Consider the following 15,909-nt stretch of genomic DNA (forward strand, 5'->3'; position numbering starts at 1 on the left):
CGATGCACGCAGCCACCGTGGTGTGCGCACTCGCGTTAGAGCACTTCGGTTGGCGCGTGGCACTGGAGGCCCGTGCTGACTCGCAACACGCATACACGGTCGCGCTCTGGGTTGGGTCTCGAGCTATGTCAAGGACTCCATCTCGCTGCAGCGCCGCTATCCCGGCTCCTCACGCCGCACTGGCTTGAGCATGTCGCCATGGCCGCCTCCCGGTGCAGCTCAGCAAGCGTAGGCTGTGGGCACGCGCGGCACGGGTGACGACAACCACAGCCACCCGAGCTTCTTCTGTATTCACGATGATGTCGACAAGCACCGACTGAGGACCGAAGTTCTGCCCGAAGACATGCACGTACAGGGATGGCTAGCTTGATGCATTCCTGAACTAGTCTATGACGTACAGGGGTACCCCGTACATGGATGATCTTTTTTTGATACACGCACGCAAGACGTCAGACACGGATGTATTGCAAGTTTGTAACATGCCCTTGTGATGCATCGTATTATTCTTGTCTTGCTGACACGACAACGACAACACTTCATTGATGGACACCGTGGTCGTGCTCACCATGTTGTAAGTGACTATAACCGGCCGGGATTGTGCCTTTCCCGTTATAAAAAAGAAGATTTTACTCATGCAAGGTTTAGACTAACCGGGATCTGTAAATACAGGGTACCAATTTTAAGGATTTGAAGGTGAGGGTTTGTTTGTGTCAATCTTTACAACCTCAGGGTTTATTTCAAACTTCATCTCGTCGGACTGGACTGCACACTGTGCCATGAAAGCTGGCCGCTGACAGACGTCAGATAAATGTGATCGGACGGCGGCTGACCCGGCTGATCCGCGCGAGGGATCAGCCGGATGACGCCTAGCACGGACAAAAAATAAAAAACAGCAAGCTCAATCAGCCAACAAGTCTTCACGGCACCCCCATTCCCCCACACCTCCGATCTATCTCCTTCCAAGCTTCCATGGAGGAGGAGCTAGGCACGAGCATCGAGGCTCTCATCCGACGGCTTAGGCTCCACCAGCCGCCTCCCTCCCCTTATACCGGCGATCCTTCAACAGCGGCGACCCCAGCCGCAGCTAACCTGTTTCAGCCTCGGAGAGCCGCCGTGCTGGTCTGCCTCTTCCAGGACGCTGCCGGCGAGCTGCGTGTCCTCCTCACCAAGCGCGCTTCCTCCCTCTCCACCCACTCCGGTGAGCAGCTCGCCCGCTTCTGCGTGACAGCTTCTGATCTATCCGAATCGTGGCGCCCCGGTAAAAATATTTTGGGGGAAATTTGTCACTGTATGCGCTAGGTTGGGGACTTGGGACTGAAGCATCCTACATTTCGCTTTCAGGTCTCGTTTTACGGCCCGTAGGTGACTGGATTGCTATTCCGCTTTTGCATTCTCTGAATTTTATCAAGGTGAATTCAAGCCAAGAATTGGGCTTCTGGTTGGTAGTTGAAGCAGAATCTAGTACAAGGCGTTGGTGTTCAGCAGCATTTCAGAATTCAGATGTTTGTACTGTTGATCCCATATGGGTTTTAATCTAGTAAACCAACGACTGTTGTTTATCATTAATCTTAATTCATTGGCTCCCGGTTCTTCTAGTTAGCTCTTACAAAAATTAGTCCTCGCGGGTAGTTATGCTACCATAGTGTACAATTAGTTTAGACTACCATGATGTTGGTGTCTTTTTTTTTTTGCGGGAAAAACTTCCGATCTATTCATCAAACATCATGGCAGTACAAAGAACACCAGGAGTAACAGAAATTACATCCATGTTCGTAGACCACCTAGCGACCACTACAAGCACCGGAGCAAGCTGAAGGCGCACCGTCATCATCGTCCCTCCCTCATAGGAGCCGGACAAGCCTTATTGTAGTAGACAGCCGGGAAGTCGTTGTACTAAGACCCCAAAGGACCAGCGCACCAGAACAACAACCGTCGCCGATGAGGAGAAGCGTAGATCGAGAAGATCGAATGCAGACGAACAACAACCATCACCCGTGAAGAGGCGCGTAGATCGAAAGGATCGAACACATACGAACAAAGACTGGATTCACCAAAGACAAACACCGACCAAATCCCGAGAGACCTGTCGGAGACACGCCTCCACAAGCCCTCTGACAATGCAAGACACACTGCCGGGAGGGGGGCTAGGTGGGGATAACCTTATTCCATCTTCAGGGAGCCGCCACCGCATTGCATACCTGAATAGGATACAAACTCTAACAAGACTCAAAAAGACGCCTAAAACGATATACATAGCAAATTGGAGAACTTGTTATGTACATGGGCCAAGCACACACATGCTGGTTCTGAGGTTTTGGTAAGCACAGAGCGAATTGGAGAAATCCCTTGGTATATAAAATCTAATAGTCCCTTGGTAAATATGCATTCTACATCATTATAATTTAATAGTCCCCATTTGATACATTTTAGTGTATATGAGATTTTCTCCCAGAAAAGGCTACAAGTTCCATAACGCACTACAAAAATCCTAAGATTCCTACAAATACCAAATATGCTTACAAGTGAATTTGGATTTTCAACTTAGCTTTCTGTTCAGCGCTTGTTTGGCTTGTCTTAGCTTTTATATTTAAACAATCAGGTCCTCAAATGGATACCAACCTAGACACGAGCCGGATAAACCCTATCTGATTTTGTTTTCTCCATTTGAGATTTGCAGGGGAGGTTGCATTGCCCGGAGGAAAGGCAGATGAGGGCGATGCTGATGATGCAGCAACAGCATTAAGGGAGGCAAAGGAGGAGATTGGGCTTGATCCATCCTTGGTCACTGTCGTTTCCTCGCTTGAGCACTTCTTGTCCAAGGTAAGATGTCTATGGGTTCTCGGCTTCTCGCTTATACCCTCACCGAAAAAAAATCACATTGTATAGCAGGACAGATTATTTAAGTGCATCATCGTAAAGACATGTAAGTTTTCTTTTCCTTGCTTAGACTTCGAAATAAAACACATGCATGCAGCTCAGACTTAGGATTTGCTTATAGATGTTTTGAGGATCATGTAGCAGGCTGTTCTTTAGAGTCCTCTTTTTCTGGATAGAACGTTATCTTTTTGCCCTTCTGATATCTCGGAATTAATATCATGAGCTCTCTTGGAAAGTTGCATAGCTAAAGTGAAATATTAATCTGAAGGAAAATTTGACTGTAATTTGAATTGAACCAAAAGCGCACTGCAATTTACCTTGGGACTAGGCAGCTCGTTTAGATTGTGCATGCTATCTTTTGCTTTTCAAGGTGGTGCACCTGATCATTTTGGCATTATTAAGGGTCTCGTTTAGGATTTGATTGAACTAAGGATTGAGTTACAATATATGCATTGTTTTCTGTGTTATGTAACACATGTGGCCTTTGACCGCACTTGTCACGTGTCTCTGAAGATTACTTTTATTCTGTCATATCACTATATGATATTTATGTGAAATATGTAGAAGAAAATAATGCCAATTTATTGATGCATAATACAAAGATATAATGCAGAAGGCAACCTCCTAGAACTGGAATGCATATCAGCTGCTGCAGAGGAAGCCTGGTTTCATCACCAAAATCGTTGTAGTAAAATGGCTAAGAGGTCGGCCGTAAGCAAGGAGCTCCCTTTATGTTGTTGCTTCAGCACTATCCAAGCCCAGTACAAATTATTGCGCCCTGTCACCGTTTTGGTTTTATGAAGTGGTAGACTTCATCTAGTAAAGGTTGCTTTTACAGTGTCGTTTTCATCCAGATTAACATTCCCATTTCTTTTGCAGCATCTTCTGGTAGTTGTTCCTGTTGTTGGTATACTCTCAGATATACACGCATTCAAACCTATCCTTAATGTTGATGAGGTGGACGATATTTTTGATGTACCCCTAGAGATGTTCCTCAAGGTGAGTGCTATCAGTATATTTTCACCATTCTAATTAATTGGTTATATACAATCTTTATTTGGGTTTTTATGCTATGCTATTCATGTAAGCCTGGGTTGCATGTTTGTGATATTTGCAATTTACCGCGAAAATGACCAGTCAACTGGAAAGAAGCGAAGCACATAAATTACCATGATGTGTAGTAACATTGTGCTACGATGATATGTATACTGGAAAATACTTGGCCACAGTAGCTAACTATGATATGTCTTACACAGCAGTAGTGGTGCAAGAAATTTCTTGTATTTTTACCTGAAATCTTAGAATGTACTCAAAGCCAGTTTCCCTTTGTCAGGACGAGCGCAGGAGATCCGAGGAGCGAGAATGGATGGGGCAGGAGTTCACACTTCATCACTTTGATTACGAGAAAGACAACAAGACGTATGTAATCTGGGGTCTGACTGCCGGCATCTTGATTCATGCGGCTTCAGTTGTATACCAGCGGCCACCAGACTTTGCTGAGCGAAGAGTACAATTCAACCTTCCGAAGTGCTCAAAGGAGCCTTCTCCAATGCCATGATCAGGATTAGGATGCACACTCAGTTACATGTCTGATTCAGCATACAGAAGACTACATACACCAGAAGAAATGGTGGTATAGGATCTAAAAGGTTTCCAAATCATGTGCTGTTATATGATTTATTTATTATTCTTGGATGCGCCTATGGTACGCCGTCCCTGCAATTGATGTGAAGCGTTACGCCCTGTGGTTCAGCTGCGCCATGATTATGCAGGGTGTGCCACATCAAGCAGAGGACGACGATGCATTCCATGGTGTGCAACTTGTTGCACACAGCGATTAAAATTCAAACGTTTGACAAACATATTTGTCCTCTATTCATTGCATAATCGTACAGTATAAGAACATCATTCAGAAAATGTTTGGTGCTTACCTGAGTACAATCCAATCACTTGTCCGCTGCTTCTGTGCTATGGTTGCCCCTTTGTTGCACTTTATTATTTCCCCTGTCTTTTGCTCACACCAGTCTGAAAATGGTGAGGCTAAGAGCAACTTTAGTAGGTTCACCAAATCGGCGGCCTCTAAAATGCGTTCACCAAATCGGCAGCCTCTAAAATGCACTTTGAAAAGTTTTAGAGGTTGCTTAGTTCGTGTGCAAACTTAGGCAGTGTTCGGCAACCCTCCACTCCTTAGCTGCTCCCCAAATTACAGCTGCATGCCGCTCTGCTCCGGAATGGAGTTGCAGAGCAACATGCTCTTAGATTCCCTAAATGGCGGCCTCCACAATTAAGTCCATTAGAATTATTCCGGGTGTTAATGGGACTCGGTACATTAGAATTATTATCTGAAAATTAAGTCCAACTTCCATTTGGTTCATGATTCAGGGTTACAGCGTCGCAATAAATTACCAACCGAGTTTCTGCGCTGTTGTCATCCATCAGCTTAGATTCCATGCGATTTTGACTGCAAATACATGACTTCTGAGAGAAGGGCTCACTCAAATATGGGCAGTAAATATTTCCTGGTGTAAATGACATCTCTGGCCGAGGCCAAAAAATTGTATAACTCTCAGCATCCGTTGTCAAAATACAAACTGAATATACAGTACAAAGCAAAATACACACTATAAAGGCTTTATACAACTCCAATATGTATGATTCAGCACCAGTGTGCACTCTCTTCCGTGTTCAGTGTTCCAACCAGCTACGTATTAAATATCCTCAGGGTTTATGTTCTCTTCTATGACCTCAATGCAAGATCCAACTGACCTCCCAGAAGACATTGCCTCTGCAAGCTTTGATCTAGCCTTTTCATGGCGGCGCAGTATCAGAACGATGTTCAGCACAGCCCACCTCACCTGTGAATCAGCTTTGTTCTGGGTGAAACCCAGGCTCTTGAACAGTCCATCCAGCTGTTAATGAAAGAAACACGAAAACAGAGCAGATAATTAGAGGATGCCTTGTTTCAAAAAATAAATAGAGGATGGGGTTACATGATGTTTGTCAACTTAGCACGTAAGTAAACTGATGCTGAAAAACCTTGTTAACGTCGTCTAATCCTCCTTCGGCGTATCCATACAGAAGATACTCAGTTGCTACTCCAGCCAGTGCAATACATGAGAACTTGTTCAGCATCTGCCATTAGATACAACTTATAGCCAGGTCAATCACAAATATGACCCCACAAAAAGAATCACAAATATGAACCAATCTCAGAAGGCAACAAATCGTGTAAGAGCAACTCCAACGGGGCGACCCATTTCGTCCGCCGCCGTCCGTTTGGGTTCGCGCGGACAAAAAGTTGGCCCAAAGCGCCGACCCAAATGGACACGCGTCCACTTTTTGTCCGCCTGCCGACCCATTCCCGACCCAATTTTAAGCCTGATTTGCGTCGACGCGGACACGAAGCGGACGCGCGACTACTCCCCTCCTTGGCCCGCAAGTCGGCGGCAAAGCAGCCACTTTTTCCCTCCATTTTTTCCAAACCCTCCCGCTCGCTCCCGTGCCCGCTCCCACCGCCATGGACAACGACCTCGAGGCCACCGCCGGCCTCACCTCCCTCGCCTCGTCCGGCGCCGCCGCCGCAGCCAGAGGCAAGCCCCGCGCCCCCTGCAAGGCCGTCGTGCCGCCCAAGAAGGAGTTGACGCACAAGGAGCGGGCCGTGGAGTCGGCCAAGAGGAAGGGCCAGAGGCATGCACAGGATGCAAGGGGCGAGGCAGCCGCCGCCGCCGCCGCGCAGCAGGAAGACACCAATGCCCGGGTGAAGGCGGCAACGAGGGAGGCCTTATTGTACCTAGGGGTAAACCCTAGCCAACACGGGCTTGTCAACGCCGCCGTTGCCGCGGCCGCGGCTAGCACGGGCTCGTCAGCATATCCTCGGATGATACTGCCGGAGTCGCCGCGCGCGTCTTCCACGCAGCCGATTCCCGGCTTCCACGTCTACCCGCAAGGCAGCCGCTTCTCCGGGGAATGCTCGCCGGAGGTGAGCATTGTGGCCCCTTCCACGCCCACGCCGGTGACCATCGACCTCAACGCCACGCCGGTGGCAGGCGGATCATCGTCCGGAGGCAGGAAGAAACGCCAGCGCGAGATGCCAGCCGACATGCTCACCGGCGCTCGCAATTTGTTCGACGAAATGCCGACGGTCGTCGACGATGACACGGCCAACCGTTTCCTCGAGAACATGATCTTTGAAGGCGGTGCGCCGACGGCTGGTGGTTACTCCACGGCTGTATACGATCCCGATGAGACCCAAAGCCAGGACGGCCGAGCGCCATTCACGCAAGCCACCAATGATCCACATGATGCCTTCATGCAAGATTAGGTCGGCCTAGATGGCTCCCCGCTCGACCATGAGTTCCCGGAGGACTACGACCTTGACGAGGAGGAGGATGACATTGACATTAACGGGGAGCCTTTGTTCAAGGAGGAGCTCGCCAACCAAACTGTTGTCAGGGTGAAGCCGAAGCGCAAGAGCAAGCGGACGAAGGCATACACGCCGGCAGAGGACAAGCTCTTTTGTGAGTGTTGGAGGGACATTGGGCAAGACCTGAAGGTCGGCGCCGAACAAAAGTATTCAGCCTTATGGACTCGTGTTCATCGTGAGTTCCATGAGCGCAAGAAGTTTCCCTCGTACCAAATGCAAAGCAAGCATGGATGGGTGTCACTTTCGAAGCGTTGGAGGGTGATTCAACAAGATTGCAACAAGTTTTGTGCCACCTATGAGAGCATCAAGGCACGCCCCGTGAGCGGCCTCGACATGCAAGACATCATATGCATGCCCTCTCATTCCCTTTTGGTGCCACGCATTTTTCCCGTGGATTGCAAGTCCATTTGCCCACATATGCTTGCTTGGTTTGAATTGTAGGTGTTCCAAGCTTTGGAGGCATTCAAGGTTCAACACAACGGCAAGGCCTTCCATCTCTCCCATTGTTGGACTATCATCAACGGGGAGGAGAAATTCAAGGCGCAATATGCCGCCCTCTTGGCGTGTGGGGGGAAATAAGTTGTGGGGGACCAAGGTGACGGCGAGAAGGCCCAGTCGCGGGGGAAGACCAACTCGAAGAAAGAGGACAAGCGGGACGCGACGTCGATCGCCTTGCTTGAAAAGGAGGAGGGCATGATAAGCAAGAAGGACTTAAGGGAGGAGAAGCGCCGGCAAGAAAAGGAAGAGCAAATGAACGCCTTCATGGAACTCCAAAGGAGGAGGCTCGAGATTGACGTGGAGAGGCAAGCCAAGATGCTTGAGTTGGAGGAGGCGAAGCAAGCCAAGATGCTCGAGATCGAGGCCACGAATGCCAAGACCAAGGCGAAAGAAGTGGCCCTCGCAAGCATGAAGACGGACGTGGAGACCATGAAGGTTGATCTGAACACCGTGTCGCTGAGGAAGAGGCTATGGTTCGAGAAGATGTAGGCCGAAATGCTCAAGTTCGACCAGCTGTGATCTGCGATGGAGATCACGGTCTCCTTTTTGTATGCCGGCAAGTATGCTTGCATGACCACGGGCCGACATGGCGTGATCGAATTCCCGCCCCTTTTGGTCTGCTGGCATGTGTGCCGGCCGCTGGCAAGTGTGCTAGCATGCACTGCATGGTGGTTTTCTGTAGGCTGGCAATGTATGTCGGCCACTGGCATGGTGCCGGTATTAACTCTTGGGCGTTGGCATGATCTATGGCCAGAGGCCTTTTTAATCTAAATGTACGGACATAAATGGGTCACCCGCGTTGGGCGCATGGCCGACCCAAAAAGAAAAGCGGGCGGACGCGGAGCGGGCGGCCGACCCAAACGGGCAAAAAGCGGACAAAGCGCGCGTCCGTTTGGGTCGCCCCGTTGGAATTTCTCTAATACCTTTGATTTTGTACATATCTATTCACTGAAAAAGCAGTAGTTCATAGGTAGGCAATAATTGCACCCATCCCAGAATATGCTAATTATGTGTTAAAATGGCAGTCACTTTTGGTCGAAGTAAACCAAGTAGAGAGCTTTGGAATGGGGATTACTATGTGTTTTTACATCAATAAATCTTCTCCATATTTTAAATGATCCAACAATATTTTGTTCATCTTTAAATTTTAACTTCGCTGAAAGCATATAATCAGTGTTCATTGTGGCAGCTCTGAGTTCTGATGCCGATATACACTTGGAAGTAGACATTTATTTTTTGCCAGGATTTGGAAGTAGACCTTGAAGAACAACGAACAACATCTTACATCATTTTTACGTGCTTTGCAAACAATAATAATTTAGAGACTCACCTTTGCAGACAGTTTGCCTGTATTGATCTGAAAATGAAAATAGCCATTAGACTGGTACATATATAACTCCTTTGTAGGAGAAGATATAGAAAATATCGACAAATGTAAAGCAGAGCTGCAGCTGTTCCATACTGGCTTTCTGTAGCAGACGATGGTTTTTCATATCAGCAAAATAGTTGGTGGTTAACAATAAACATTTCATCTACAATGCTCATCCATTTGCCCATGTTCAGTCGAATTGTATGTATCATAAAATTGCAAAAGAAGAGCATCTCGCTCTATACTGAAATATAAAACATTATGTTTTTGTATTACAAAAAGAATGGAGAAAGATATAAGATTTGGGGACTGCAGATTATTATGAATAATTGATCTCTGCTTTCCACCCTTCACCAATCTGACTACTGCTTAAAGAGCAAATAGTGTTAACAGATTCTTTTATTGCACAAAATTAGATTTGACTAATTAGTAGCAACGGAGGAGTTTTACTGCATGAAAGTATTTGGTCAGAGTGACAGTAACACTGGGGCCATAGAGTATTGCATGAATGTAAAATTAATTGCTAAATTCAATAGTTCAAAGGTATGCCATGCACACTTAACACTGACAGGGAGAATAAGTGTATCTAGTAGAATAAAGGAGCAAACAATGCTAGGTATTGTGTGTCAATTAAGAATAATAGCACTTCAAAAATTATCCCAATATTAAGAATTGACTTAGAAAGCTGACCTCTTCAACGAACTCAAAGTCCACAAAAGCTGTCCCAGCTTGCACGTTCAGTGATCCTTGTTTCGTAAGTGTATCTAAACATGTGATAGTATATTCCTTCGGAAGCACTCCAAGCAAGTATGCTATCAAGAAGTGACCAGCTTCATGCTTCACATATTCCAAACATAGGATATTAATTGTTTAGATTATGTATATGATAAACCACACTTGAAAAAGTATACAAACAGTTTGCTCGTATTCAAGAATGGAGTTTGTTCAAGAATGGAATATTATTGAAATTTTGTTCAAGAATGGAATATTGTTGAAATTGAGCTTTGCATACCTCAATAACTCTGTTGTGGTACTTCTCGCTGAGACTGTGAGCAATTGTGTCGAGAACCAAGTTCTCGCCCCTCCATTGTAATATATCTAGAAAGCTGTAGCCATATAAGTTCAAGCAACAGATTGGCTGACTCAAGTGATTATACCATTTCTATGGGGAAATTTATACGGACTAATGTTCTGCATTACTTTGTATGAATTTTGTCCTGTGATCCTAAGAATCAGTTAAATGGCTACAAGTAGTATAAACTTAGCTGAATCAACCACACTTCCTTACTAGGAAGCTATAACGTTGGATGTGTATGCATGCAAACTCATATGACTGTCTAGTTCGAAATTGAACAAAAACTCAAGCTAATTGGCACCAAAGAAGCACAAAACAGATGAATACATCAGTACTGCCAGAGAATATCTATTCACTGCCTTAGATCATTGAGTTCTCCTCTAAGAGATGGATATACGAAAAATAAAGATTGTTGTTAAAAACTGCAACAAGGTAGCCGCAAAGCACACATGGCCCAAGCATATGCTTTGAAATAACAACACCACGCGAACAATAACAGTTCAACGGCCAGTCAGCAACAAGATATGTAACAGATGATACACAAGGCCAAGTAGTCAAGTAAATAGTCAGCAACAAGATATGTAACAGATGATCTACAAGGCCGATTAATCAAGTAAATTGTAACTCACCAAATCAACAGACCACACGAACAGTAGGCCTACAAAGATAAGCAGTGCTTGGAGTTGAGAAAGCTCAAATGCAACTGAAACAGAAAGCCCTCCAAGAAGCGCGGCAATTTGGAGATTTCTCTCAATTGATCCCAAAGTCTGATCCACAGGAGATAGGAAAGAAGAAGTATCGATCCCATTTAGCTTAAGCTCATCTAGTTTATAAAGCCTTTGAGGTACCTAACAGAGATTTTGGTAAAAAAACAGCAGAGTAAGTATGCTACATAACATTCTCAAAAAAGGATAAAGGTAAAGCTTCACTTTCTTCCTTATCGAACATGTAACACATTCTAGCAGGTGGAAATGACGCAGCACAAAGAAGCAAAGTTGAAGCGTTTGCTTGTCAAATATGTGAACTGGCATTAAAGATCAACAATTGTTTTCGCATGTAATTGGTTTGAATATAACCTTCAACAAAGAAATACTTGCAGTTGCCTACCATGCAACTGTGGAGAATATTTTGAGCATTAGTTTGGATAAATGATAGCATGAAAATGAACTCATAGTACATTCGTGCAGATTGTTCACATTTGTTTATCAACAATAAAATAACTGTAACATTTTAACAAAGTTGTTCAGTTTGATAGTCAATACTAGCAAAGTTGCATTGTCGTCAATCAATTTAGTTTAAAAGTTGCATTGCTTGCTAGCCAAATATGTGGCAGACTGGCACCAAACACCATCAATAGTTTTTCCATGTATATTTGAATATACTCCATAGTGTAGAAATATTCACAAATGCCCTCCATACAGTGATGAAAAGAAATCAAGGTCAAAATTTATAGGCGACAGGTAGGTGGCGTGGCCATGGCCGTGGAGTCATGGTTTTTACTCGGTTTTCTGTGATAAACCGAGTCTTGTGTGGGTTTTTTAGGTCTGGTTTCCCTCGTAAGAATGGATCAGTTCTTTTCTTTTGTAGCAGTTGTGGGAGGTCCTGACAAGGCTTCGGAAAAAGAATGGTAAGATTTGGAACCTCAAGCTCAAATTCCCATGCCAAATACCCAAATCATGGACCGTCAAACCTTTACTAATTCCATCCAACAGAACAGTCCCATATGGTACTCCACTATACTAATACCGGATTCGGGGCAGTCGGAGGAAGTCTTTATAAAAGGAGATACCTTATAAGAGCATGCCGTCAGTGGCGGAGACAGGGGGCGAGCAGGGCCTGCCCCCAACGACCAGCTTACACATGAAGTATTGCTACGTATATACCTGTACTTGGCTTCACTTTCTTCCTTATCGAACATGTAACACATTCTAGCAGGTGGAAATGACGCAGCACAAAGAAGCAAAGTTGAAGCGTTTGCTTGTCAAATATGTGAACTGGCATTAAAGATCAACAATTGTTTTCGCATGTAATTGGTTTGAATATAACCTTCAACAAAGAAATACTTGCAGTTGCCTACCATGCAACTGTGGAGAATATTTTGAGCATTAGTTTGGATAAATGATAGCATGGAAATGAACTCATAGTACATTCGTGCAGATTGTTTACATTTGTTTATCAACAATAAAATAACTGTAACATTTTAACAAAGTTGTTCAGTTTGATAGTCAATACTAGCAAAGTTGCATTGTCGTCAATCAATTTAGTTTAAAAGTTGCATTGCTTGCTAGCCAAATATGTGGCAGACTGGCACCAAACACCATCAATAGTTTTTCCCTGTAATTTGAATATACTGCATGCCGTGGAAGAACCTTTGTTTTAAGTTGGTCCTGATATTCACCACACGTGTGGTATATGCAAAATTACGTGGATCTAATAAACTTCTACTAAAACATATGCAACTGATCATTACGTCAAGCGAACTACGAATAAACTGCACACTAACCAAGACAAGTAAAATCGTCTCTGAAAACATCATTAACATCTCTCGCACCCTCTCTTCTCTGTTCATCCCCCCACTCTAATTCGAAGACGATCGAACGTTAACAATTGCGTTGAGAGCAAAGTCAAAACTAGGCCTCGAGGGATGATACGCAGTATCAAGAGAACACCAACCTGCCTCGCGGCGCCAAAGCACCGGAGCCCGCCGCCCTCCCCCTGTGAGCCGCGCACCAGTGACAGCGCGGCCTCGTCGTTCCCCTTCCGCAGCTCGTCGTCCACCTGCTCGAGCACCGCCCTCAGACGCGCGGCCGCCGGCTCGGAGGAGGTGTTCGCGGCGCGAGCCGGCCGCAAGCGCAGCCTGGCAGCCCGGGCGGCGGCGGGGGGGATGCAGCTGGGTGAAGCCGCGGCAGGTCGGCCCTCCCAGTATCATCTTCCACGCGGAGTCGAGCAGGTCCACACACACGAAAACCGACGGATTTATGAGGAAGTTTACGACCAACGGACCAAATTCTAGCTTTTTAGAGCATCTATAACCGGTCTCGGCCCCTGCTCAAACGTCCGACCATCCGGTTATAGAAAATCGATCCAGACGGGTTTCTTAAACCAAAATCAAACGTCCGCTGATCGATACCCCGTTTCCAGCCTAAAATAGGACAGGTACGAGGAAGCCCGGACACGCCTATCACGTCGGACCCGACAGTCCGACCATACCTCAAATTGCACCAAATCCCCCAAATCCTTCCTCCTTCCCTCCCGCCGTCCTCCAACATTTCCCGCGCCCGACCCCTCCCCGTCCGGCACCCTTGCTCTCCATCCTCACCACCTGTCCTGATCCATCGTTGCGATGTCTTCCACCCCTTCCCCGACCGTCGCGACGGAGACGAGGTCCGTCTCGTCGGCGGCGGCCCTTCCTCCGCTTAGTCTTGCAAGCCGGAGAACATCGCCCGTAAGATGCCCTGTTGCCGACAGCGACAGAGGAAGGCGGAGTTGGCGGTGCAGGTACATATGAGCGTTGTCCAGGAGATGTCTCCCCCGGTGTGTCGGGCTCCCGCACCCCATCCATGCAAGCGCCGGCGTGGATTGTGCTATCCAGCACCGTCAAGACCGAGGAGGAGGATGAGACGGCCGGCTGGACCCTTCCGGAGAGCTTTTCGGCCACAAAGCAGTCGTCGGTCCATGAGTGTGAGTCCACGCAGCTCACTCGGGAGCGGGTGGGCATGGACAACCCCACCGCCCGGGCTGCACTCGACATGTTTGACGAAATGTCTCAACAAGACCGGATACGTTTGGTCATGTCCGATCTAATGATTAATGTTTCGTATAGTTCACTAGTTCGCACAAGATGATTGCTTGCAAACCATGAAGGTATAGGCAACATACTTGGCAAGTATGATCAATGAGAATGAAGATCCGGCCCATGTGGAACATGAAATGGAGGAGACGGCGGCATTTGTGATTGGGTCAACATCTGATCCGAGTCCTACCAAGAAGAAGAAGAAGGGCAAGACGACGGGCTTGCTTCCTCAAGATTTGAGGACATCTTGTTGGTCAAATCTTGGTTGAACACAACATTGGATCCAATAAGTGGCACCGAGCAAAAGGGGACCACGTATTGGAAGAAGATTTGGAAGGACTATCATGAATTGAAGGTGTATGTGGAGCCGCATCCGCAATGTGGCATGTGAAAGTGCATGCTATGCCTCTAATCGATTTTTGGTGTTAATGACAACACATACATAGGAAACTAATCCTATTTGTTGAGTGTATCTCAGGATGGCAAGTACTTTAGTAGATTGAGAATTATGTGCCAAAGGTGGTCTGAGAAGATCGGGATTTATATTTCGGGAAGGCTCGGGATTAAGAAAAGATGATGTAGACTATTCTTTTGAGTTTACTGATATTGAGTATAGGGATCCCTCACTATTAAGAGGGGATCACAGGTTTTGCGATGAACTTGCTCGTACCACATCTTCACTGTCATACCCAATACCACATATTCTCCACTCTGTTCTTATCTCAAAACAGGTCTATTGCCTCGGACGTCCGGCTCCCTCCGGACGTCCGAGGGCCGGACGACCGGCAGGCTTCGGAAATCCGGAGCCCTCCACCAGAAGTTTGTGAGTCATATAACTCGGATTTCCGGCACCCTCCGGACATCCGAGGGCCGGACGTCCGACCAGCCTCGGAAATCCGGAGCCCTGCACCAGAAGAACATGAGCTCTATAACTCGGATTTCCGGCTCTCTCCGGATGTCCGAGGGCCGGACGTCCGTTCCCCTTCGGAAATCCGGAACCTCCCACCAGAAGAAGTTGAGTCTAATAACTCGGATTTCCGGTCCTCTCCGGACGTCCGGTTGCTGTTCAATTCACAGTGTTTTCATTCATATCTACATGCCTCAGACGACCGACCCCTGTCGGACGCCCGACCCCTCGCGGACGCCCGGACTTCCGGCAACTGTCGGACGTCCGGACCCTGTGTGACTTAAAGTGTCCCCAACGGCTGGTTTTCACTCCCCACTATATATACTCTTCTCCTAACTCGTGAAAGGTTGTTCAACACAGCCAGAATACATCCAAGAACACCTTTCTTCTCACTCACTCTTGTCTACACCAAATCCTAGGTCCCAAGAGCATTTGTGAGTCCCTTTGAGTGTTGTTCCAATCAAAAGATAGATCGTCTCCCTCTCCTCCTTCCCACCAAAGTGATTTGTGATTTGAGCAAGTTTTGAGCAATCCCCGTGATCTTGTTACTCTTGGAGGTTGGAGACTCCTAGGCGGTAGGAGTCTTCGGAGAGGAATCAAACCATTGTGATTTCCCCCGGAAAGTTTGTGAAGGTTTGGAAGCCACCTCAAGGCTTACCACTAGTGGTTGAGAAACGCCTTTGTGGAGTTATCTCAAAGGGAGAATAGGGTGAGCCTTCGTGGCGTTGGTGTGCCTTCGTGGTAACATCCGCCCCTCTAACGGTGACGTAGCTTCCCTCCAAGGAAGTGAACATCGGGATACATCCTTGTCTCTCTTGGAGTTTTGGTTATTCCTAACCCTAACTCTCTACTTGTGTTAATCCTTATTACGTACTTGTATTTGATTATTGTTTACCGCTTGTCTTACTTCACTCTAAATAGCTTACTCCTTGTCGTAGCAAGTATTAGGCCTACACTCATATTCCGC

General features: G+C 46.7%; 1 protein-coding gene and 1 pseudogene across 3 annotated transcripts; one reads left to right on the forward strand and one right to left on the reverse strand.

Moving 5' to 3' along the window:
• The first annotated feature begins 880 nt into the window (after positions 1 to 880).
• LOC123407999 (nudix hydrolase 15, mitochondrial-like) lies at positions 881 to 4,841 on the forward strand. Of its 3 annotated transcripts, none has more exons than XM_045101235.1 (5): positions 881 to 1,258; positions 1,342 to 1,362; positions 2,678 to 2,820; positions 3,757 to 3,876; positions 4,211 to 4,841. In XM_045101235.1, the coding sequence occupies exons 1-5, from the start codon at positions 970 to 972 to the stop codon at positions 4,433 to 4,435; spliced, it is 798 nt and encodes a 265-aa protein (XP_044957170.1). In that variant the 5' UTR covers positions 881 to 969; the 3' UTR covers positions 4,436 to 4,841. The 3 variants fall into 3 exon arrangements, with proteins under 3 accessions (XP_044957170.1, XP_044957171.1, XP_044957172.1); XM_045101236.1 differs by having other exon boundaries at positions 882 to 1,198; XM_045101237.1 differs by lacking the exon at positions 1,342 to 1,362 and having other exon boundaries at positions 884 to 1,198.
• A 551-nt stretch (positions 4,842 to 5,392) lies between these two features.
• LOC123410282 lies at positions 5,393 to 13,186 on the reverse strand (annotated as a pseudogene).
• Positions 13,187 to 15,909: the final 2,723 nt, after the last annotated feature.

The sequence above is a fragment of the Hordeum vulgare genome, chromosome 7H (assembly GCF_904849725.1).
Source record: "Hordeum vulgare subsp. vulgare chromosome 7H, MorexV3_pseudomolecules_assembly, whole genome shotgun sequence".
Lineage (NCBI taxonomy): Eukaryota > Viridiplantae > Streptophyta > Magnoliopsida > Poales > Poaceae > Hordeum > Hordeum vulgare.

What these genes read in the sequence shown, in the direction of transcription:
- LOC123407999 (XM_045101235.1), top strand. Translation starts at nt 970, where the DNA reads ATGGAGGAGGAGCTAGGCACGAGCATCGAGGCTCTCATCCGACGGCTT. An exon ending in TTGAGCACTTCTTGTCCAAG is followed by an intron (nt 2,821 to 3,756) that starts GTAAGATGTCTA and finishes TTTCTTTTGCAG; the next exon opens with CATCTTCTGGTAGTTGTTCC. An exon ending in CCCTAGAGATGTTCCTCAAG is followed by an intron (nt 3,877 to 4,210) that starts GTGAGTGCTATC and finishes TCCCTTTGTCAG; the next exon opens with GACGAGCGCAGGAGATCCGA.